The 23,306-nt window shown below is 40.5% G+C and overlaps 1 protein-coding gene across 1 annotated transcript in view; it reads right to left on the bottom strand.

Moving 5' to 3' along the window:
- Positions 1-12,295: 12,295 nt before the first annotated feature.
- LOC115210338 overlaps positions 12,296-23,306 on the bottom strand; it is a 57,184-nt gene continuing 46,173 nt past the window's right edge. The window contains exons 7-9 of the mRNA XM_036502347.1: positions 21,703-21,814; positions 16,717-18,750; positions 12,296-14,023 (exon numbers count right to left, since the gene is read on the bottom strand). Coding sequence (XP_036358240.1) covers positions 17,894-18,750; positions 21,703-21,814 — 969 coding nt within the window. The 3' untranslated portion in view covers positions 12,296-14,023; positions 16,717-17,893. The remainder of the gene's footprint in view (positions 14,024-16,716; positions 18,751-21,702; positions 21,815-23,306) is intronic.

Below are 23,306 nucleotides of genomic sequence, written 5' to 3'. Positions count from 1 at the left end.
ATATGTGTGTGTGTAGTATATATGTGTGTGTGTGTAGTATATATGTGTGTGTGTGTGTAGTATATATGTGTGTGTGTAGTATATGTGTGTGTGTGTGTAGTATATATATGTGTGTGTGTGTGTAGTATATATGTGTGTGTGTGTGTAGTATATATGTGTGTGTGTGTAGTATATATGTGTGTGTGTGTGTGTAGTATATATATGTGTGTGTGTGTGTGTAGTATATATATATACCAAATATATACGTTTTTATTATGATTTTGCAATTTACTTAATTGTCGGTATATTATTGTTATTTTATTTTTAATATTTCTATTATATGTAATTTTCTAGATGGTGTAATTTAATTGTTCATTTTGAATTGACAAATGGTGGTTTTTTTCTAATTTTTATATATATATTATGTTTTGTGAAATTTGATTTAGTATTTCTAAATTGAATGTTTCCCTGTAAGTTAGGAATAATATTCCCTCAAATAATTATTATATATATATACCCAGGCCTATTCCCCATTTTTTTAGGACGGGGTAGCCACAAGACACACCAGGCATTCCATTCATTTTTTCTCAGCTCTTTGTCATTTTCTTGCTGTCTTTTTAGGAAAATGGATTTACTTGGAGGGGAGGATTCCAGTCCCCTCGCTCCTGCCCCTTTTAGTTGCCTCTTAAGCCACACAGGGAATGCAGCAACTGCATTCTACTCACCCCCACCACTCAGTTGCAAGGGGGTTTGCTAGTTAACCCATAGCTGGGTTGTACCTTAGGAAAATATCTTCAACTATAACTCTGGGCCAACCAAAGCCTCCTGAGTGATGGAAACTGAAAAGAAGCCTGTTGTGAGTAAGTGTGTGTGTGTGTGTGTATTACTGTCTCCTTGCCTCGACATCAGGTGATTGTTGTAAATGAGTGTCACTGTCATACAAGCGGAGTCCTTGGTTTCTAATCCTCTGAGGAAAACTTGTCATCACCACAGATGGAGGAAGCAGATTAAGGAGGGGGCTCAATACTTTTGAGGGAGCATGTTTATGTGCCAATCTGTGTGACACCAATATCTGCCACGACTGCGATTTTGATTAGATTGATGGGTCTTCTTCTCAAGCACGACATAATGCCAAAGGTCTTGGTTATTGCCTCCATGAGGCCCAACACTTGAAAGGAACTCAGCCACTCGCCCCCCCCCCCCCCATGAGGCCCAATGTTCAAAGGTTGATTTTTTTACATGCCACCATCATGGGTGCACTTGACTTGATGAGTCCTCTTAAGCAGAGCACATCGCCAAAGCTCTCAGATACTAGTTATTGCTTCTGTGAGGCCAACGTTTGAAGATCATGCTTCACTACCATGTCCTGTGTCTTCCTGGGTCTACCTCTACCATAGGATCCTTCCATAGTTAGAGATCGACACTTCTTTACACAACTGTCCCCAACCATACCCATTACATGACCATACCAGTGCAGTCGTCTCTCTTGCACTCCACATCTGATGCCTCTTATGCCCAACTTTTCTCTCAAGATGCTTACACTCTGTTGAACATGCACACTGATATTGCACATCCAGTGAAGCAAACTGACTTCATTTCTTTCAAGCCTACGCATATACATGGCTGTCACAGCCCATGTTTCACTACCATGCAGCATAGCTGTTTGCACACAGGCCTCAAACAATCTGCCTTTCACTTTGTGAAAGGCCTTTTGTTGCCAGCAGGGTTAGGAGCTCTCTGAACTTTGCCCAGCCTAATCTTATACTCACAGCTACACTCTCAGAACATCCATCTCCACTACTAACCTGGTCGCCTAAATACTGGAAGCTGTCTACTACCTCTAGCCTGTCAGTTGATGGAGTCTATTTTCTGCATTTATTATGCCTGTGCACCTTCCACATACAAAAGTTAGTTTCTCTGTTAATTTTCCTTGGATGTTGCACCTTTTATGTGTCCAAAGCTTACATTGGGTGCATCTTATGGAGTTTCTACCCATACCTTTTCTACAGATTGAGCAGGGCCATTTACCTGAGGGGATTTGTGATTTGTCTGCCTTTCTACTGACTATGACTTTGGACTTTTGCTAGGAAAATATTTCAAGTTATTGGTATAATGTTTAATAAAGGTTATAAATATGTTTCCATTAGAAATGGTGAAGGCTTTTTTTTCTCAACCAACCAAGTGTAGATATATTTAGAAGACAACACCATGACAAGTTCCTGTTAACAGGTGTGGCATATGGCAAAAGAACAAGAGGAAGACCTAAAACCAGATTTAGCAATAACCTCAAAGAAGCTATTGGTGGAAGATTTTCAGTACTGTGCTGACTGGTACAGGACAGACATGGGTGGAGGGCCATGGTGGCCCAATTATTTGTACCTTCCATCTAGAGAAGAGGAGTGGATATAGTGGTTTCCCTCGTTTATAAATAGATGAAAGGAAATGGTTAGCTTTATTGGTAATAATGTATATATCGCTTTAGCAGGGTGAATAGTTAACCCTTTCGTTACTGTATTCCTGTTGAGATGCTCTCTGTTTTTTTCAATTACTTTAAATATAATAAAGAATTTAGTAAAATAACTTTGTTATCATTCAGCTAGTGTTAGGAACATCAGTTGTGACTAAGATTTGGTGGAAGATTTTAATTCAAAACTTATGAAAACAAGACATTGGTACTACAAAGCTAGAGACAGCTTCAGCCAGGTTGGTATCGAAAGGGTTTTAAACAAGGAATGGTAATCTAATGGATGGGAATTGCGACCCTTTATTTGCAGATATATATTTGTCTTCATGTGAATTTAGTTAATAATGGTGGTTGCAGACATATTGATGATATTTTTATTCTAAATTACAATTCTTTTCAATATTTGGGCTATGACTGCTGAGGACATGCATAAGCTCACAAGGAATGAAGCCAGTGTGATCCGATGGATGTGTAATGTCAGTGTGCATACTCGACTGAGTGTAAGTGCCTTGAGAGAAAAGTTGAACCTAAGAAGCATCAGATGTGGTGTGCAAGAGAGACGACTGCTGGTATGGTCATGTGGCGAGAATGGACAAGGACAGCTGTGTGAAAAAGTGCCACACCCTAGCGGTTGAGGGAACCTGTAGAAGAGGTCGACCCAGGAAGACCTGGGATGAAGTGATGAAGCACAACCTTCGAACTTTAGGCCTCACCAAGGAAATGACTAGTGACCGAGACCTTTGGAAATATGCTGTGCGTGAGAAGACCCGGCAAGCCAAACAAGGCCATAATCTCGTGGCCTATGCTAGGGGCGTAACCAGCCCACTTATGCGTACCTTTTCCTTCTTTGGACACTAAAATTCTGCATGCGAAGACCTGTTGAGGCAAGTGAAATCAAAATCAAATTCGATGACTGGCATCCATGCTAGCGGGGTGCAAAGAGCACCATACGAGTGTGATCATTGACAGAGCGGCCAACTGGCTTCCATGCCAGTGACACTTAAAAGGCACCATTCGAGTGTGATCGTTACCAGCGTCGCCTTACTGGCACCGAGCCCCATGCTAGTAGGATGTTAAGAGCACCATCCGAGCGTGTTCATTGCAGAGCGGCTATCTGGCCTCCGTGCCGGTGGCACATAAAAGACACCATTCCAGCATGATCATTACCAGCATCACCTTACCGGCACCTGTGCTGGTGGCTTGTGTAAAAGATTCGAGCGAGGTCATTGCCAGTACCGCCTGACTGGCCCCGTGCTGGTGGCATGTAAAAGCGACCAATACGCTCTTGGAGTGGTTGGCGTTAGGAAGGGCATCCAGCTGTAGAAGCTCTGCCAGATCAAGATTGAAGCCTGGTTTGCCAGTTCTCAGTCAAATCGTCCAACCTATGCTAGCATGGAAAGCGGATGTTAAATGATGATGTTTTGAATAAGAAAATATATCCAGAAGATCTGGTAGCAACTGGAAACTGTGATGTGGTAATTAAGGTTAATTATTTAAGATGTGAGGATGAAAAAGTTGAGACTAGTATCTATAATTAAACTGACCACTTTAGTTTTCATAAGTCATCCTTGCCCTGAGCACTAAATAATTCTGCAAAGAACAGGGCATAACATGTCTTTCAGTCAAGTTATTGGATATGGCAGGATTCTAAATGAGATTGGTTTCTTGTTGGCATCATTAACCTTTTAATTCTTTCCAAAAAGAAACCAAAGTTACATGAGGAAAATGTTAGTTAAATGTTCTTTTATACCTATGCCTTGGTGAGATGTAATGAAGATCTGAGACAATTTGGAGTGATTTCTACAGAACCATCACCATTTAATGTCGGTCTTCCATGCTGGCCTGGGTTGGACAGTTTTAACAAGAGCTGACCAGCCAGAGAGCCACACCAGGCTCCACTTGTCTGTTTTGGCATGGTTTCTATGGCTGGATGCCCACCACTTTACAGAGTGTACTGGATGCTTTTTATGTGGCACCAACATGGGTTACCATTTATGTGGCACCAGTACGGGTGCTTTTGGTGTTGGATGTCATTGCTTTATAGCTTGTCATATAACATTGTGTACAATGTCACTTCCATTAGAGAGTAATTCTTGACTTCCACTCACTTGAGACAATTGAAAACCAACAAGATCTGGGACAGGAAGGCCATCCCCCAGGGAAACATGCCCTCAAGGGAGGCTGATGGCTCAGAGTTGAGAACAGTGGAGAAATGTCATTAATGGCTTAAGCCCCACAAGGAGTGAAGGGCTTAAGAACCACCCTGGGCCGGTACCTTATAAACGGCTCCAAAAGGAATGAAAAACAAAGTCACCTTTAACAGAATTTGGATTTTGAGAGCAGAGAATGGTAAGACATTCTAATCTCTGCAAATTCGACTTTGTATATTCTCGGAACATCAACAGGGAATGAGTTTGTTGGTTAAACAAAAGATGCCATATGTGTAAGCTGTTGAAAAAGCATTTCATCTGAAGAAGGGACAATGCCCCTGGCATTTAAAGCTCATCCTTAATAGAGTATGATGGGGTGTTTGGTTTGTCTGAAGTTTAGAACTGATATTTATAGGATTGGTTAATTGGTTTACCTTGCAGTATTTGTTCTGACTCTCTGGGTGCTGAGTTCAAATTCTGTTGAGGTTAAGTTTGCTTTTTACTCATTTCAGGGTTGATTAAAACCTACCAATCTAAAGGGCCCTAGATTGGCAGAACTGTTAGCGGATCAAGAAGGATGCCTTGCAGTATCAGTTCCAGCTCTTGTCCGTTCTGGCAGCAAGGTTTGCGACCACGGTGGTCCAAGTTCACAGCAGTCTTTCCTTAGGATGAACTTAAGTGGTGTAGCAAAGAGACACTTGCATGACTGGAAAACGGTCAGTTTTCCTCAAAAATCTTGTCTGGGCCTGCATGTATATGCACAGCTGTGGAGTCAGCATTAACTGATGAAGGCCTTACATTATGCTTAATACTTATTTCTTTACTACCCACAAGGGGCTAAACACAGAGGGGACAAACAAGGACAGACAAACAGATTAAGTCGATTACATCGACCCCAGTGTGTAACTGGTGCTTATTTAATCGACCCCGAAAGGATGAAAGGCAAAGTCAACCTCGGCAGAATTTGAACTCGGAATGAAACGACAGACGAAATACGGCTATGCATTTCGCCCAGCATGCTAACGTTTCTGCTAGCTCACTGCCATTCTGCTTAATACCATTATTGTACAGTAAAGAGAGGTTTATGTCTAAGACATGGATTAACATTCTCAATTGTTTGGTAATCATGTTGCATGATGATGTCACAACTCCATCATCAGCATTTTATTGTTCATTCTTCCATGCTTGCAGGGATCAGATGGAATTTGTTGAGACAGATTTTCTGTCACCAGATGTCCTTCCTGTTACCAACTCTCTTTTCTTTCTAAGTAAGGTAACACTTCTCCATGACCAGACATGTTTTCATGGAAGACTGGAAACGAACAACCTCATTTGTATGATGGTGATGTTTGTTTACAAACACCAGGTGATGTCTAGACAAAGGTACATGCACACATGACAGGCTTCTTTTAGTTTCCATTTACCAAATTCACTTACAAGGCTTTGATCAGCCCAAAACTATAGTAGAAGACACTTGCACAAGGTGCTTTGCATTGGGACTGAACTGGAAACCACAAGATTAGAAACAAGCTTTTTAACCACACAGCCACACGTGTGCCTTAATTTCATCTTTAAATTAAAAACGGAACCACTTCGTATGTATTTCACCTGCAAGAAATAACGCAGGTGATCATCAGATGATGTAGTTCTAGATACACTTATGTCTAGAATAAAAGGCTTGATGGTCATGGCTGGAATGCCTTAGACTGAAACATGTCTGGGATTGTCACTTGACAGCTGGAGTTCAAACTGTGTCTTTAATAGAGTTTATTTTTAATTAAGATTAATTAAAATTTGTTGGCTGACGTACTTTAATTAATTGTGTTAAGCAACCACTGACTTTTAACTTTTGATCCTAGTCTGCTGGGTGAGGATTGACCAGGAAGGAGAGGTGGGTAGGTAGGCGTGCTAAGCAATTACAATAACAACAACAGCAAATACAGAACATACAAAGTAGAAAATAACAAAACAAAAAAAGGAAAAAAGAAAGTTGTCTGTGAGATTGTTTTTAATTGGAATTGAAGCAACATTTTTTAATTACATTGAAAGATGGATTGTCACACAATGGTTAGACAGGATATTGGAACTTTTCTTTGTTTATTTTCATTTCTGGCAACGTCTGTTGAGTGGAGGGAGTGGCTATAGTTACCAAAAATGTCTTGTTGGCAGTCAGAATGAACCTCACAGAATCACAAGTATCATGAAAGCACTCTCTCTCTTTCTTTGTCTGTCACTCTCTCTCTCTCTCTCTCTCTCTTTCACACACACAGGTGCACACTTTCTTCTTGTCCTCTTCATGCTAGGGAAAAGCAGAGATGAAAATGGTTATGTTGATAGAATATTTGACAACTATAGCATGGGACCAGGGGTTCATATTCACAGCAGCTGTTTTTTTTGTTTTGTTTTGTTTCTTTTAGTTTCTGGGGCAGAACATTTAATTCACATACTTTCAGAGGGAGTGTCGAGTGTCACCTGTGATAGACTAGTGGCCTATCCTGGTAGAGATTTCTCTCTCATCCACCAAAACACTGAGCCACATTATTATGCCAGTCTTAATACTTTTTTTTTACCAGAAAGCTCTCCACCACCCATTAAACCACAGAAAACAGACCCCAACAGAATTACACGTGTGTGTGTGAATACATATGTATGTGTGTGTAAATATATATACACACACATACATACATGAATATGCATATTGTGTTATATAAACAAATATTAACAAAATAATGGGAAATATCAAATGACAAGATTCTCTTGTCACAGTTTATATTCATCATCATCATCATTATTATTATTATTTGGGGGTGGGGAGTGGATTGGCAGAATTGTTGGAGCATCAAAATAAAATGCCTTGAAGTATTTCTTCCAGTTCTTTGTTTTAAATCCTAGTAAACCTTTTATCATTTCTGGGATTGATAAAATAAAGTACCAGTGATGTACTGAGGGTCACTGTAATTGACTGGCCGCCATCTCTCACAATTACTAGTCTTGTGCCTCAATTAAAAACATTATTGTTACTATTATTATTATTATTATTAAGGCTTGGGCTGGAGACACTTGGCAGTGCCTGAGGAATTTCAATTCAATTTGGTTTCCCAATAGTTAAAATGGTGAGTTAACATTGCTTTCCCTTATCTGGGTATTTGGTAAAGTAAGTCCCTGTAGTAGACTGAGGGTGATGAAATCAACTTTACATTCTCCCCCCCCCACCCCTACCCTTAGTCAAGAGGTCATAATATCATTACTCAGAAAAAAGTTCTTGTCATTATTTCCTGTTGCAAGGCACAAAGATACCATTGTGTGTGTCTCATTGGATCTGATCAACAGAACAGCCTGCTTGTGAAATTATTTCTTTATTGCTCTCATTGACCTAAACATAGAGGGGACAAACAAAGGGATTAAGTCAATTACATCGACCCCCAGTGCGTAACTGATACTTGTTTAATTGACCCCGAAAGGATGAAAGGCAAAGTCGACCTCAGCAGAATTTGAACTCGGAACGTAAAGCTGGACGAAATACTGCTAAGCATTTCGCCCGGCGTGCTAATGATTCTGCCAGCTCGCTTATGAAATTATTGTGCAAGTGGCTGAGTACTCCACAGACACGTGTACCCTTAACATAGTTCTCAGGGAGATTGTGTGACAGGGCTGGCCCCTTTGAATGATGACAGATACCACTCTTTTTTTTTTTCTACTCTAGGAATTTTGGGGAATGGGGCCAGTTGATTAGATCAACCCCAGTGTGTAACTGGTACTTAATTTATCGAATCCGAAAGGATGAAAGGCAATGTTGAACTCGGAACGTAAAGACAGATGAAATACCGCTAAGCATTTCACCCGGCATGCTAATGTTTCTGCCAGCTCACTGCCTTAGGTACAACTCATTTTTACCAGCTGAGTGGACTGGAGCAATGTGAAATAGAGAGTCTTGCTCAAGGACACAATGTGACACCAGAATTGAACTCACGATCACGAGCTAAGTACCCCAACATTAAGCCATGTTCCTTCATATGTATGTATGTCTTGTTTTACTATATATATTGCTTGTGATGATGACATGGGTTGGGTAGTTTGACAGGATCCAATGTGTTGAGAACCAAGTCCCACTGGAGCATCTTAACAAAGCTGAAACATTGGAGCAGGATGTGCTTCTGCAGCACATCCGATCCTGTTGCACCACCCACCGCATCCCAACATAGAAAGTGCATCTAAAAATGATTTTTATACTTATAAGTCTGATGAAAGCTAGCAAGCCCAAACTTCAAAGTCACTGTTACTCCACTTCTTGTAAAATTATTGAGCAATTATTTAGTTTAACCCTTTCGTTACTGTATTTAATTTGAGATGATCTGTCAGGCTTCTTTTAATTACTTTAAATATAACAAAGAATTTAGTAAAATAACTTAGTTATCATTAAGCTTGTGTTAGGAACATAAATTGTGACTAAGGTTTGGTGGAAGATTCTAATTCAAAACTTACAAAAACAAAGCCGGTTTCAGCCGGGTTGGTAACGGAAGGGTTAATGTAAAATTGTTTTTATTATAACTTGCCATAAAGACATTAATATATACACTCTGAAACAAGGCACATACGTGCTCCATTGAGTATATCATGATTAGTTAAGTGGCATATTTTTCAGCAAAGTGCTCAAAAAACTAACCATATAAATTAGGGATTATTTGGGGCTATGACATTAAGTCTACACAGTAAAGAAAAGACCAGTTTCTGAAATTGCACACAAACCAGTCTTTTATAAATTCTATTAACCGTTCCCCCCCACCAACCCTCATGTCTTCTTTGCTATTTTGATAATGTTTATTTTTTTTTTTGTGTCAGTTCTAAAGCATTATGATTTTATGCTAATTCTATTCTTTATACATTGGAGATAGAACTGCAAAGATCCATATACTGTCAGTAAAATTATGGACTGCTGTGTGCTGGGAAGCTGCTTCAAAGGATTTTGACTGGATTACATCACCTCTGGTACTTATATCATTCTCTACTTGTTGAACCACTAAGTTATCGGATACAAAGACACAAACACACACACATGACAACTTCCACAGAGTTTCCACCTCTCAGTTTCATTCTCAAGTGATTGTGGTCAGCTGGAGGCAACAGTAGAAGATACTTGGGCACCCCGAGGGACCAAGGCTGAAGCCAATGGGGTTGCCGTACAGACTTCTTAACTGCATGGCCATATACGGATGTATGGAGGAGTGCGTGGCTCAGTTTGCACCTCGGGGAAAGTGTCTTCTGCTGTGGCTCTGGACCAGCCAAAGACTTCTCTGACTGAAGTTAGGAGACAGAAACTCGGTAGAAGCCTACGTGTGTAAAATGAGTTCCTTTTTTTTAACTTGCTATTTATAATTTAACTAAATGTCCTGACATATAAGGTATGAATTTAAAATAGGTTGTGCTATAGAAGTAGGGGTAGTTCCAGGCTGGTTTTTATTGAGGGTGACTGCAATGTGTTGACAAGTTAATGTTGGCCATAACAGTTTGTAAATATCTATATTGAATATTCTTGGGATAAATTGGAGAATTTTCTTAATCCCAGCTGCCTATCTGTGAAAAATGGACCAAAGAAACCAGCTGGGTAACAATGTCAGCTTTACTTTGAAACCATTTCCAGGGTTGTAGTTTGAGGAAAAGTGCTACTCTTTCTGTTCCAGAGGATGTCTGGTGGAGACTGATGTCGTAAATCACAGAGGAAGCTTCTGCAATTTCCTGCTGAGCAACCGGTGCATCTACAGACATTGTTATTATTTGTTCTGGTTTAGTTTCTTCAATGCTTGTCTGAATCAGATGGAAATTACTTCTCAAATGAGACATCAGCTATTTATTGTTGAAAATAGAACTACTTCTAGCAACAACCAGGTAAAACCGAAGAAAGCAAGTCATGTACTGAGTCAAGGCCCCTAATATAAATTTGGAGCTTATGATTATATAGACTATAGTCCAGTAATGAAAACTCATGAGCATCAATTAAGGTTTCTAACATGAGTAGAAGGCCACAAACTTTTGGGAAAGGAATCAGCTTTAATGAAATCGATGTTAATACAGATGCAACACTGACTTTCTGGACCCTGACAGTCCTGAACCTTTCATAATCGGCACCAATTTACACTAATGTACATCGAACTGTATTTCATTTAATTATTTAATAATTGTCTAATTTTTGTATAGTTTAGAGTGTGTTAATCAAGGTGACCAACTGCAGTTCAGAAAATTTGGTCATCCAGAAAAGACTTTGGAAACAATGGCTGTGGGAAAAAGATCAATTTTGTGCCAAGAGTTTGATGGGGACTTAGTGACCCTGGAATGATGAAAGGGTAGGTGAACTTTTATGGAATTTCAAGTCCGAATATAACTAAACACCACAAAGCATTCTGTTTGTTGCTCAACTGATTCTACTAAAGTGAAACTTGTTGTTCACTAAATGTTTAATTTGTATTTTTATATCGTACAACTGTCAACTTGGAACTGTTGAAGAGGAACATGAATAGCACCGACCTTGTCAGTCTTGGAGGGTCTGTTAAAAGCCATTGTACAGATTCTTGTTCCAGGCCAAACCATTAACCCTTTGGCATTCAGACGACTCTCTCAAATGCAAGGCTTATTTATTCACCATTGTTAAGAATTAACCATGCATCATCTTGTTATTTCAACATTTCAATGACATTGTAGGGGAGGCGTGAGAGGTCAGAACTGGACAGTTGCGACATAAAACAAGTAGAATAGTTGGGTTGGATATACGGCTAGAGTGAAAGTTTAAAAAAAATTAAAACAAATAGAAAACTACCTAAATGATCAAGCTTAAAAATATATATTAGAAAGCTAAGTTAAAATTGATCTGCCTCACACGGTTTGTTATAATCCCTCATAATCTTTGCACAAGGTTATGCATTTTTTGAAATGAAAAACAAAAAAAATACTCAATTTAATCAAGTGGTATTATTTTACTGATCTGAGAGATTAGGGAAATGACAGTTGAAAATGTCATTGGTAGGATTTGAACTCAGGTTGAGGAGGGAAGTACCTTGACACTGTGAGGTATTTTTAGTATTATAAAGATATAATGAGATGTTAAGCCTAGAAGTATGACAGAGAAAGACACTCATGCTAGGATTTGAATTCTGATCACTGGGGTACTGTACTTGGTTATGAAAGAATCTATGAAAATTACTAGAATTGTAATGGTTTTTAATTTAGACACAAGGCCAGCAGTATTTTGATGGGATGGGCAGAGTCAATAGTGGTACTTTATTTTATTGACCCCAGAAGGATAAAAGGCAAAGTTGACTCTAACAACATTTGAACTCAGAATGTAGTGTCAAATGAAACCCAGCAAGGCATTCTTTCTGATGTGCAAATAGTTCTGCCAAACCGTTGTCCTGGTAACAATAACCATTTCTAGTTTCTTATTTCGGTACAAGGCCAGCAATTTTTTGAGGGAGACGATTGTTTATTACAAAACATTAGAGGGTAGTAGTTATTTAGTGTTTTGCTTAGAGCAGGGCATGAACCCAAGGAGCCTTGAGTTGGGTACATGAGTCACTGGTTTAATATGAATACTGACAGGCACCATAGGTTAGTTAATAAGTTAGTGGAGCATGGTCACTCCGAGTCTTTTCACTTACATAGTTCTCCTTGACAAAGGTCACTCGGTCCTCCTTGTCAAAATAAAACACCAATATTAATGGAATAATTATAGATGTTCCTGACATGAACAAAGAAACTCAATTTTATTGCTGAAGGAAAATAAAAAGATTGTGACATTCAAGTTGTAGAAGGGAAGCAAATTTTTCCAGCAAGCTAACTCTGTGGAATGCTTTCGGTTCCTTCAGAACAGGTTTGCTTCCAATGGTATTTCTAATGAAGCTGTGAAAGGCATTTACACCACACCGTGCTCAATTCCATCTTTATTTACAAGTATGATGACTTAGTTTCTTAGTAAAGAATCTACAACCTCCTGATCTCAACTTTTTGGGTTATTATTCCCCACACTCAGACTGGTGTAACAACCTGCCACCTTCAGGTACAACATCTTCTCATACACACTCATTAAAATCATCCTAAAGTCAGGGCTGATGTGACTGATAAAAAAAAAAAACCCATCAAAACTAGCAGTTTAACCCCAGTGATGATGATAAAATATATTGGCGAGAGAGAGCGAGACAATGCTGAGAATCTGAAGATGACAAGGCATGGCAAGGGATGCATTTGTCTTAAGGGATTGGGTCTAATACTGCTTCGTGTCAACATTCAAAGCAACAAGAAACACAATGTAGTCTTGTTCTTTTAACTGTTCTTTGTTTTCCCTTACAGAGAGGTACATGACCAGATATTTTTGAGGAAGGCTCGGTCGATTAAACTGACCCACATACTTGGCTAGTACTTTATGAAACCCAGCAGGATTGGAGGCAAAGAAGACAGCAACGGGATTTGAACTCGGAACATAAAGAGCTTTAAGTGAGTACCACAAATATATTTTGTCTGATGCTCTTCTGATTTCTACCAATCTGCCACTCCTTCCTCCAGTATTTTACCAATTTAAGTGGAATGGTCATGGCATGGTTTGAAAAGAGCTGACTCCTTGTTTGCCTTTAGCAAGGCACATTCTATTGCAGCCCTTCAGGCCAAGAAGGGGAGATAACTTCCCTTCCTGTCAGTCACAGTGACCATCAAAAAGGGTCACGGACACTGCCCTTTGTCCTCTATGCCCTAAAAAAAAAAGATTAGGAACCCAGCTCGATGCATTCTATGGATTTACTGAGAGCTTTATATGAGGATTAGAGATTATTAAAAATAATGAAATGGTTATGTTTTTGGAGGGTGAAATCGCCTTAGGAATAATAGCAGATTGAGACAAAGGTAGACCCCCACAATTGACCATATTGCCAATCACCTTCCTAATAGCAATTTTTGTTCAGAGACTTAAGGCCATAAATTTAGGGGGCAAGGTACAATCAATTACATTGACCCTGATACTTGATTGCTACTTCGTTTTATCAACCAGGGAAAGGTAAAAGGCAAAGTGAACTTTGATGGGGTTTGAACTCAGATTATAAAGGGTCCAAACCAAATACCACAAGGCATTTTGTTCTAACAATTTTGTCAACCCACTGCCATCAGTTTCTAATTCAGGGAGCTATAGGTCAGAAATGGGGAGGGGGGTTGAATCGATGTTTGTACTTGAATGGTACTCTAATTAATTGACCCCTAAGGGTAGAAATCAAAGTTGACATTGGTAGAATTGGAATGCAGAACCCAAAGATCTGGAACAAATACTGCGAGGCATTTTGTTCAAGGGTCAAATGATCAAATGGTTCAAGGCCAAAAATCAAGGGGAGGGGCATTAATTCCAGTACTTGTCTGGGACTTTATTTTATCAACCCTTGAAAGGATGAAGGTCAAGGTTGACCTCAGAATTCAAAGAAATGCTATTTAAGCATTTTGTCTGGGGGCACCACTGATTCAGTCAGACTGGCGCTTTGATAAAGGTTTCAAATTTTGGCACAAGGCCAGCAATTTTGGGTGTGGGTGGGTGGGTGGATGTTAGTTGATTACATCGACCCTGGTACTTGACTGGTGCTTTATTTTATCAGCCCCAAAAGGATGAATGGCCAAGTCGACTTTGACTGTGCTTGAACTCAGCATGTAAAGAGTACCAGCCAAAAATTCTGCCAACTTGCCACATTAATAACGATGTATTTAATTTTTGCTTTGTTCAGGAACCCCAAAAATGTTAATGTCATGGATAAATTGGAACGATAAGTTGCTACTAATGATGGCGCTGAATGTTTGGTGGCAAGGTCAAAGGTCACAGAAATTTAGGCAACCTGGTGTCAATATCACAAATACTTTTTAGGGGGTGGGGGTGGGGGGAAATCGCTGTTAGAGAATCAGAAACTCTGGTAATCACAGCTGTAAGACCCTGCTGGAGGACTCTCACCACACACACACACACATAGGAGGTGGTCAGTATTGGACTGATATATACACACACACACACATCTGGAGAGTGAAGAATGAAAACGGAAGAAAATACACATTGAAAACATCAACAGAAGAAAAAAATAGAAAAAATAAATTTCAAAAGTGATCCCTTCTCCAAGAGTTAGGCTGGACCCTATCTCTTTGATAATAGTACACCTCCACAGTTGTACTCCATTCGCCACACAATACAGTTTAAATAAGAAAAAGGCAAAAAAAAAAAAGCCAAAAAAGAAGAAAAAAAAGAGCAAACGTGATAGAGTCATGGGAGTCATCAGAAGGCACAGGCACTTGTATTCACTCTGAATCAATGGGCTTTTTATATGATTAGGTTACCAGGCCTTATGTTGTACATCTATGACTTGGTTCAGTGGAGCAGAGTATTGGTGACCAGGTCCAGTGGAATGGAGAATTGGTGATGAGGTCCAGCAGAATAGATTCTCAGTGTGGTTGTCACAGATGGACAGCTTGGTCTTATGGAACAGAGTATTCAAGAACTAAATGGCAGATGTATAATTAGGTCCAGCAGAGTAAAGTATCAGCAATTAAGCCATAGATGTATAATTAGGCCATTGGGAGGAACAGCCTTGGTGATCAAGTGGCAGATGTTCTTGCTAACCAGAATATCAATGATCAGGTTATAGGAGACATGGTCAAATGGTCAAGAATGTCAGTGACCAAGTTACACAACTTGTTCCAGCACAAGCTAAATACCTATTTCTTTACTACCCACAAGGAGCTAAACACAGAGGGGACAAACGGAATAAGTCGATTACATTGACTCCAGTGCGTAACTGGTACTTAATTTATTGACCCCGAAAGGATGAAAGGCAAAGTCGACCTTGGCGGGATTTGAACTCAGATTGTAAAGACGGATGAAATACCTATTTCTTTACTACCCACAAGGGGCTAAACGCAGATAGGACAAACGGATTAATTTGATTACATCGACTCCAGTGCGTAACTAGTACTTAATTTATCGACCCTGAAAGGATGAAAGGCAAAGTCAACCTTGGCGGAATTTGAACTCAGAATGTAGCAGCAAACGAAATACCACTAAGCATTTCGCCCGGCGTGCTAATGTCTCTGCCAGCTCGCAGGTAAATGGACACCAAAGATTGATACTACTTCAAAATAATAATGAATGATAGTGCCTGTGTGTTTTGAATGACCAACATGACTCTAACCCAATGCAACTGGTTCAGTTTCAACAAACTATTTTCAGATGAAATGACCTGTCAAACAAATAAACCCCTGGAATATATCGTATAAAATAAATATGAAGTTATGAAGTTAAATAATGGAATATAAAAAAAAAAAAAACAACAACAACAGCAAGATATTGTGAATACATAGAAAGCTTTTTGAAAGAAAAATAACTTTTTACAACAGTTTTTTTTTTGTTCTCTTCTTGACAGTTGCAGTTAAGTAGAGTCAAGTGACTTAACCAAGGATATAAAACAATTGTTGCAGTAGTACATGACCACACACACACACACACAATAATTACGCTGGGATTCACACCGCTACCGACAAGTGGAGAAGTACAGCAGCAACTGTTGGATTCAGGCCAAGTCCACCTTTGCAGTGACCACCTCCAGAATTTACAGGTGTTACAGAAACAGACTGGACAGTAGAGTGGAAAGAGTATCACACTGCACCCCATACAATAAAACCGCTGGTTGCTGGAATCTGCAGAACCATCTTCATCTGTGGTATTGGCAGCTGCTTAGAATCTGCAGGCCTGTATGTAGCTATTTGACTGATAACCCTTGTGCCCAGAGCTCATTTGGGAGTTCCGTAAACAACTTGTTACAGATGCAAAACCTCAGATTAAATAGCAGAGACAAGTATGAGGATGTGTGATGTTCATGCCTCTACCAAAATGGCAATGGTGATGAAAGCAAAATGATTATAATTTGGAACTGAAATCAATTAGAATGTTTTGCTTAATGAGGGGTTGATCTCAACTCTCCTGTTCTGCCCCCCATCATATTTCTCAGCAACTTCAAAGGGATCAGGGGTTAGTCGATGATTAAACCGATCCAAATACTTAACTGGCACTTCATTGTTATTGACCCCCCCACCACCACCACCAAAAAGATGAAAGGCAAAGTTGACCTCTGTGGAATTTGAACTCAGAACGTAAACAAGCGGAACAAATACCATGAGACACTTTTTCTGACGTTGCTCTAATTGATTCTTCTGCTAGCTCACTTCCTTAACAACAACACCTGATTGAGGCCCAAGGCCAGCAATTTTGTGGCAGGTAGGAGTTAGTTGATTGCACCAATCTCTAAAGGACAAAAGGCATACCTGACCTCAGTAGCATTTGAACTCAGAACATCATGGACTGAAAGCAATGCTAAGCATTCATCAGACTCAATGATTCTGCCTGCTTGTCACCTTAATAATAATAATAATAACGATCCTTTCTACTACAGACACAAGGCTTGAAATGTTGGGGGGAAATTGGGGCAGTCGATTACATTGACCCCCTCCAGTACATGACTGGTTCTCATTTTACCAATGTTGAAAGGCAGAGTCAGCCTCGGCAGGATTTGAACTCACAATGTAACGAGTCACATTTTGCCCGACACACCAATGGTTCTGCCTGCTTCTCACAATAATTAATAATACTGTTTTCTGATAATTAGAAAAAAAAACAAAAAAACGAAGAGAACAGCTGGAAACTGGGAGGTGTTCTCTTGAAATTGACCTCAGCCAACCAACTGCTAGAACCACAACAACAATATCAAATAAGTGGTGGGCAGCAGTGGAGATGGTGGGGGTGGTAGTGTTACGAAGGGAAGTAATACTGTCCATCTTCAGCGTTTTATTGAAGGAGGGCCTCTCTACCACAGAGGTTGCTCAAGCCGCCCCGCCTTTCCCTCCCAGGTGCTGGCATTGACCACCTGTAGTCCTCTCCCCACTTTCACTCTATCATTAACCTTTCATCTGAACATGATGATGATGGTTACAATGATGATCATCCAGTCTGGTTTCAGCCCCTCACCTCAACAACAACAGTAAGAAGGAAAAATAAAAAAAAAATAAATAAAAATAGGAACCCAACAAAAACATAAAAATGAGCAAGTTCATTGCAACGGTTGCTGTGGAGTACTCAATACGTGGTTACTCTTCAGTTACTCTCGGCCAACTGCTTCAATGATACTTTATTTTCCTCTCCACCCTGGGGCTTCTTCCTCCAGTGGTTCTTCTGTTGCTGCTGCTGTACTATTTTATTATTTTTTTTAATCATTATTATTGTTTTGTTTTTTGCTTGGTTTTATTTTTTTTACTTCTCTTGGCTCCAGCGCATTGCTCTGTGTTGTCTTCTCACCTCTCGCACGTCCTCGTACGTGTGTTGGCGCAGTACACGCTCGCGAGCGTCTGCAGCCGTCGCCCTCGTCATTGCTGCAACCGGTGCAGCTGGTGTTGTCGTTGCACTGGCACAGCCAGACGACGGTGGTGACGGGCTCGAAGGTTTTGGCAGCTGTGCAGCATCCACTTCCTCATAGAAGTGGCGTCGCTGTGCCTTACTTTGGCGCAGTGCAGCCGCCTTGCGCTGCGCGTCCTCCACCGTCTCGTAGTTAGGATCGTACTCGCTGTCATTCTCACTGCCGGTGCCATCTCTCAGACTCTGATAATCGGGGTCGGTACGTGGGGATATTGTGGATGAATTCCTTGCTGAGGAATCAGGTGTGTCCCTCTTGCTTGACGAGGGCAAATCACAGGAGCCCGAGGCGGCCTCTTGCGACTTCCCCGCTCCTCCTGCCCCCGCCCCTGATGATGTTGCAACTGACAAGGATGCAATTGAAAATCCACCCAAGGGACTTCTGGGTTTGTGTCCACCTCCCAAGGAGGGTGGAGGCAGCTGGTGGGAATCATTATGGTTAGCAAGACCTTTCTGAGATGAAGATGACATGGTTTGTGTTGATGGGGATGCTGACGGAACGTCATAGTGTGCTTGTGAGAAGTCTATGGGGAACGTACGACGTTTGCTCACCACATCGTACTCGTGTGGCAACTCAGCAGCCGCCTGTAGAAAGTCACCCCCTGACCGACGGAAGTCGTTGCCATGGGGATTCTGTTTTGTTACAGTTCGTAAGGAATCAAGTGATGGTGGAACGGGCGCAGATTCCGCATGTAAACCTGAAACAGAAAACAAAACAAGAAATTTATTCAACAATGAAAAGACAAAGGGTTGTGCAAGAAGTTTTCTTGTCTACGGGACAATATACACTATACTGCTTGCGGTGAGATTTGAACCTAGGACTCACAGGTTAACTGCCAACAGAATGAAATGATTGGACACAGCTGTTTGGAAGCTGATGATTTGGTCTGCCTGATTGGACATTCAGGCTGTTTTGGCAACAGTATTTTACAGTGCTGGAGGCAAATATGCATCAATAAACCTGTACAGACTAAACGAGAGAGAGATATTGACACGTTTGATGCCAAACAAATCAGCCGTGATTTCAGCAAATGCCAAATAAGTGGTGCCAAAATGTCTCAAATCCATCTGCCAGGTATTTATTATCCTTTTGATATTCAGATTTCTGTCATATGGTAATTCTTATTTATTCACATTGTTTTGAATTAATCGTACATTATCTCATAGCTTCAACATTTCAACGATGTAATTGTTTATCTTTAGAATGACATTGCAAGATAGATGCGAGAGGCCAGATCCAGCCGGTTTAAATGCTAAAGGGTTATCATATACTCAATCATGCCATGCCTGATTGGTCTTTCTACATGAGTGATTCTTGATATTTTTGTATTGAGTGCTACACTAGAGATCAAATAAAAGAAAAACAAAAACTTACTGTCATCATCATTGTTTAACATCTACTTTCCCTGCTAGCATGGGTTGAACGGTTCGACCGGGGTCTGGGAAGCCAGAAGGCTGCACCAGGCTCCAATCTGATCTGGCAGAGTTTCTACTGCTGGATGCCCTTCCTAACGCCAACCACTCTGAGAGTGTAGTGGGAGCTTTTTATGTTGACGTATACCAAAAATATGTTCTTTCAAGAAGATCAACTATTTGCATGGATTTTCTAAATAATGCGGTTTTGTTATACTTCTATTTTTCAAAATTAAGATAAACAAAATTCTTTTTTAATCTTAAATACATTCTCCTTCATTTTCTACAATGTTCTTCTACCTATCTTGTAGACTTGCAAGGCCCTCCCCCCCTTCCAAAATTCACTTGTCTGTGATGAAAAATACTCCTCAAATACTGTTCTGACCTCGTCTACAGTTTTGAAGACTGCAGAACATAGGATAATCAGATGGAGCAATGTCCGGTGAATATGGTGGGTGGAGCATCGTTTCGCATTCAGACTGCTCCAGTCTTTGGGATGTCATCCACACTGTATGTATTACACGATGAGCATTATCCTGATGGAAGAACACCTTTTGTCTTGAAACCAAAGATGGTCGATTTTCTTCTAGCGCTGACTTAAGCTGCTCAAGCTGTTCCCATTAGATCGCCTTTGTTATCGTTTGGTTTGGGTTTAAATGTTCAAAGTGATCTAAACCTTTCATATCCCACCAAACAGATAACACCTTACGTAGGTGAAGACCTTCTATAGCCTGGCATGCCACTGTTTCTCTTTTCCCTACCTACTGTCTTCGGTGATTGACATTTTTATAGAGAACCCATTTCTCGTCACCAGTCAGTCCAAAAAAGGTTCATTTGTGAGATGTGACAGCAAAGAAGAGCACACATTCATTCTCTGTGTGCGATTAGACTCGGAAAGTTTGTGTGGAACCCATTGACCCAATTTGCCGACTTTTCCAATGGCACGCAGGTGTCGATGAACGGTTGAATGACCAAATGCAAGCTTCTCTACTAGTTCCTCTATAGTTACAATGGGATTTTGTTCCATCAGGAGTTGCAGGACATCCTTGTTGAGCTCTCCAAATCTTCCAGGACAAGGCTCGTCTTCTAGGCTGTAGCCTCCAGCTCGGAATTTCTGGAACCACCATTGACCCTGGTTTATGCTTATTGTCCGATCCCCATATACTGCATTAATATTCCTCGCACTTTCTGTTGCATTGTTGCCTTTATTGAACTCATAAAGCAAAATATGCTGAATATACTCCTTTGTCACTTCCATTACAGCTTTGAAAAAATAATTGTTAAATTGGAACTGCACTCTTCAAAACTTGCACTAAGAATAAGTCCAAAGTAAAATTACTACCTGCTTTTATAGCAAGTTGATGCAGGTAGTTTATCCTATCCCCTTCCAACTTTTAATGTAATTGTAAAAACCGCATTATTTATAGAATGACCCAATATTTTTAAAATTCTGTAACAAATGAAGTTAGACTTTGTAGTGGACAAGTGTATCAGGGTGGTCTGTTTAAGAATTAGTGCTCTATGTAGTTACTTGATATGCTAGAAATAGCAGCTTAAAATCTGTCCCAGTTTCTAGCTCTTTACCCTGCTGAGAACTAGAACCCAATTCTTGCTTTGTTTTGTTATCTACATAGAACTCCCCTGTTCCTTATCTACATATCTTGCTAACAACCAGAATGGAATGGTTTTTGTTGTAAGGCTCATGTGCTTCCTTGTTTTTTTTTATGTACATCGCAATCCTGTGACTTGCCAGCTCATCATACTGTCCAACCCATACCAGCATGGAAAACACATTAAATGATGACAACGAGGAAGATGCTCAACTCAGTCCTTAGCTGTTCACTGGAGATCAGAACAGATGGTTGCTGTTGGGCCCAGGTGTTTAATTATTCACATATAACTGTTTTGGTCCTCACCTCTATATTTTGCTGACTGCCAGAATACAATGACTGGGGCCCATGTGTATTAATTATTTATGCAGAGTGGTTGGTATTAGGAAGGGCATCCAGCTGTAGAAACCAAGCCAAATCAGACTGGAAACTGGTGCAGCTCTCTGGCTTATCAGATCCAATCAAACCATCCAACCCATGCCAGCATTGAGAGTGGACATTAAAGGATGATGATGTAGAGTTGTCCCAATTCCTAACTGGTCAATTTGCTAAGGACCAGCCCCTACAATAGTTGCTGTAAGACCCAGGTGTATTATTATGAATGTATATAACTGCTACAATTCTTACCTGTTGCTCCAATTTCAGCATATGTTTCACTAATTTGGCTATTTCGTTTTGGGATGCTCTCGGAACGGTTTGTCCGACGCACGACAACACCATCCCCTGAACCACCATCAACCTAAGTCGAGAGAGAGAAACAATTTAAATAATTAAACTGAACCAAATAATAACAGCTTGGCAATAAGCTCACAAACATTTTCATTCACATCCATACACAACATAAATATTTTCAAAGACACATAATGCCCTGCTTCTGTAAGACAACCCTTTGTTTAGAAATACACACTTCTAGATCGACTCTCAGGGAAAGATGGACGTTAAGTAATGGCTGGGAACTGAATTAATCCATATACACTATGTACAGTGAATTATATACACTCTCTCAAAACATAGAGCAAGTAATGTATATGTGTGTGTGTACACACACACACACACACGATCAGTTAACGTCTGTTTTTCCATGCTGCAATAGGTTGGATGGCAAGGCAGAAGACTGCATCAAGTCCATCATCATCACTTAACGTCTGTCTTTCCATACTAGTTGAGGTAGATTTTCTGTAGCCGGGTGCCCACCCTGTTGCCAACCTTCACCCGTTTCCAAGCAAAGTAATTGTACCCCATGACCAGACATAACAGTTGCTACCCAAGGACAAAAATTGTGTTACACAGTGTAATAGTTTTCATACACAGGCCTAATTTTTTGGGGGGAGGTGGAAGTAGGGGAGGGAGAGGCAGATTTGTTGAATATTTTTCCTGGAAGACTCGAAACTAACAACTCCACTTATATGACAATGATGCTCATTTACATACATGTTGAGACAAGGGTACACACAGAGGCTTCTTTCAGTTTCCACCTACCAAATCCATTCACAAGGCTTCATTTGTCCTGTGAATTATTGTAGGAGACACTTGTCTTAGATACTGGACAGTTGGACAGAACCTAAGACTGGAAATGATGGACACTGCTCATATGATAGTCAAGGTAAGGAAACAGAAATACATGCACGCACAATAGATTAGGGCTTCTTCCAGTTTCTATCTATTAGTCACGAGGCTTTGGTTGGTTCGGGGCTATAGTAGAAGACACTTACCCAAGGTGCCATACAGTGAGATTGATGTTGAGTCCATGTAGCCACCCACATAGTCACGTCTGTGCCTCATGTATATACACACACATTCTAAAGACATAAGCGTTGGCTGGGTCATGCCCTCCATCATCAACCAGGAGAATCCATCTACGGAGCAATTGCCCCAGCTCCCCTTCAGGGTTGGCGAAAGCGATGTGGTGGACAACAAAAAACCTGGATGATAACAGTCAAGACTGATCTGGAACCCAACTCAGGCCCTCATATCTACAGCGTTTGCCACTGGAATAAGGAGTGGTTGGAGATCATGCAGTTGTTAGCCTCAAATCGCCAGGTCTGGTCAGCGTTTGTGAGAGATGCAGCATTGAGGATGAAGCCAGCTCAACCCACCCCGGGTGAATGCTGTCTCAAGGCAAGAGAGACAAGCTCTAAAAAGCTGGATTTCCCAAACAATTTAGTCAAGTTGTAGAACCAAACAACCTAAGATCTGCAATCGACTTTTAAGCTTACTCTGCACACCAGAAC

Source organism: Octopus sinensis, linkage group LG4 (assembly GCF_006345805.1).
Source record: "Octopus sinensis linkage group LG4, ASM634580v1, whole genome shotgun sequence".
NCBI lineage: Eukaryota > Metazoa > Mollusca > Cephalopoda > Octopoda > Octopodidae > Octopus > Octopus sinensis.
Note: the sequence above shows the minus strand (reverse complement) of the source record. Positions and strands in the feature narration are given on the sequence as shown.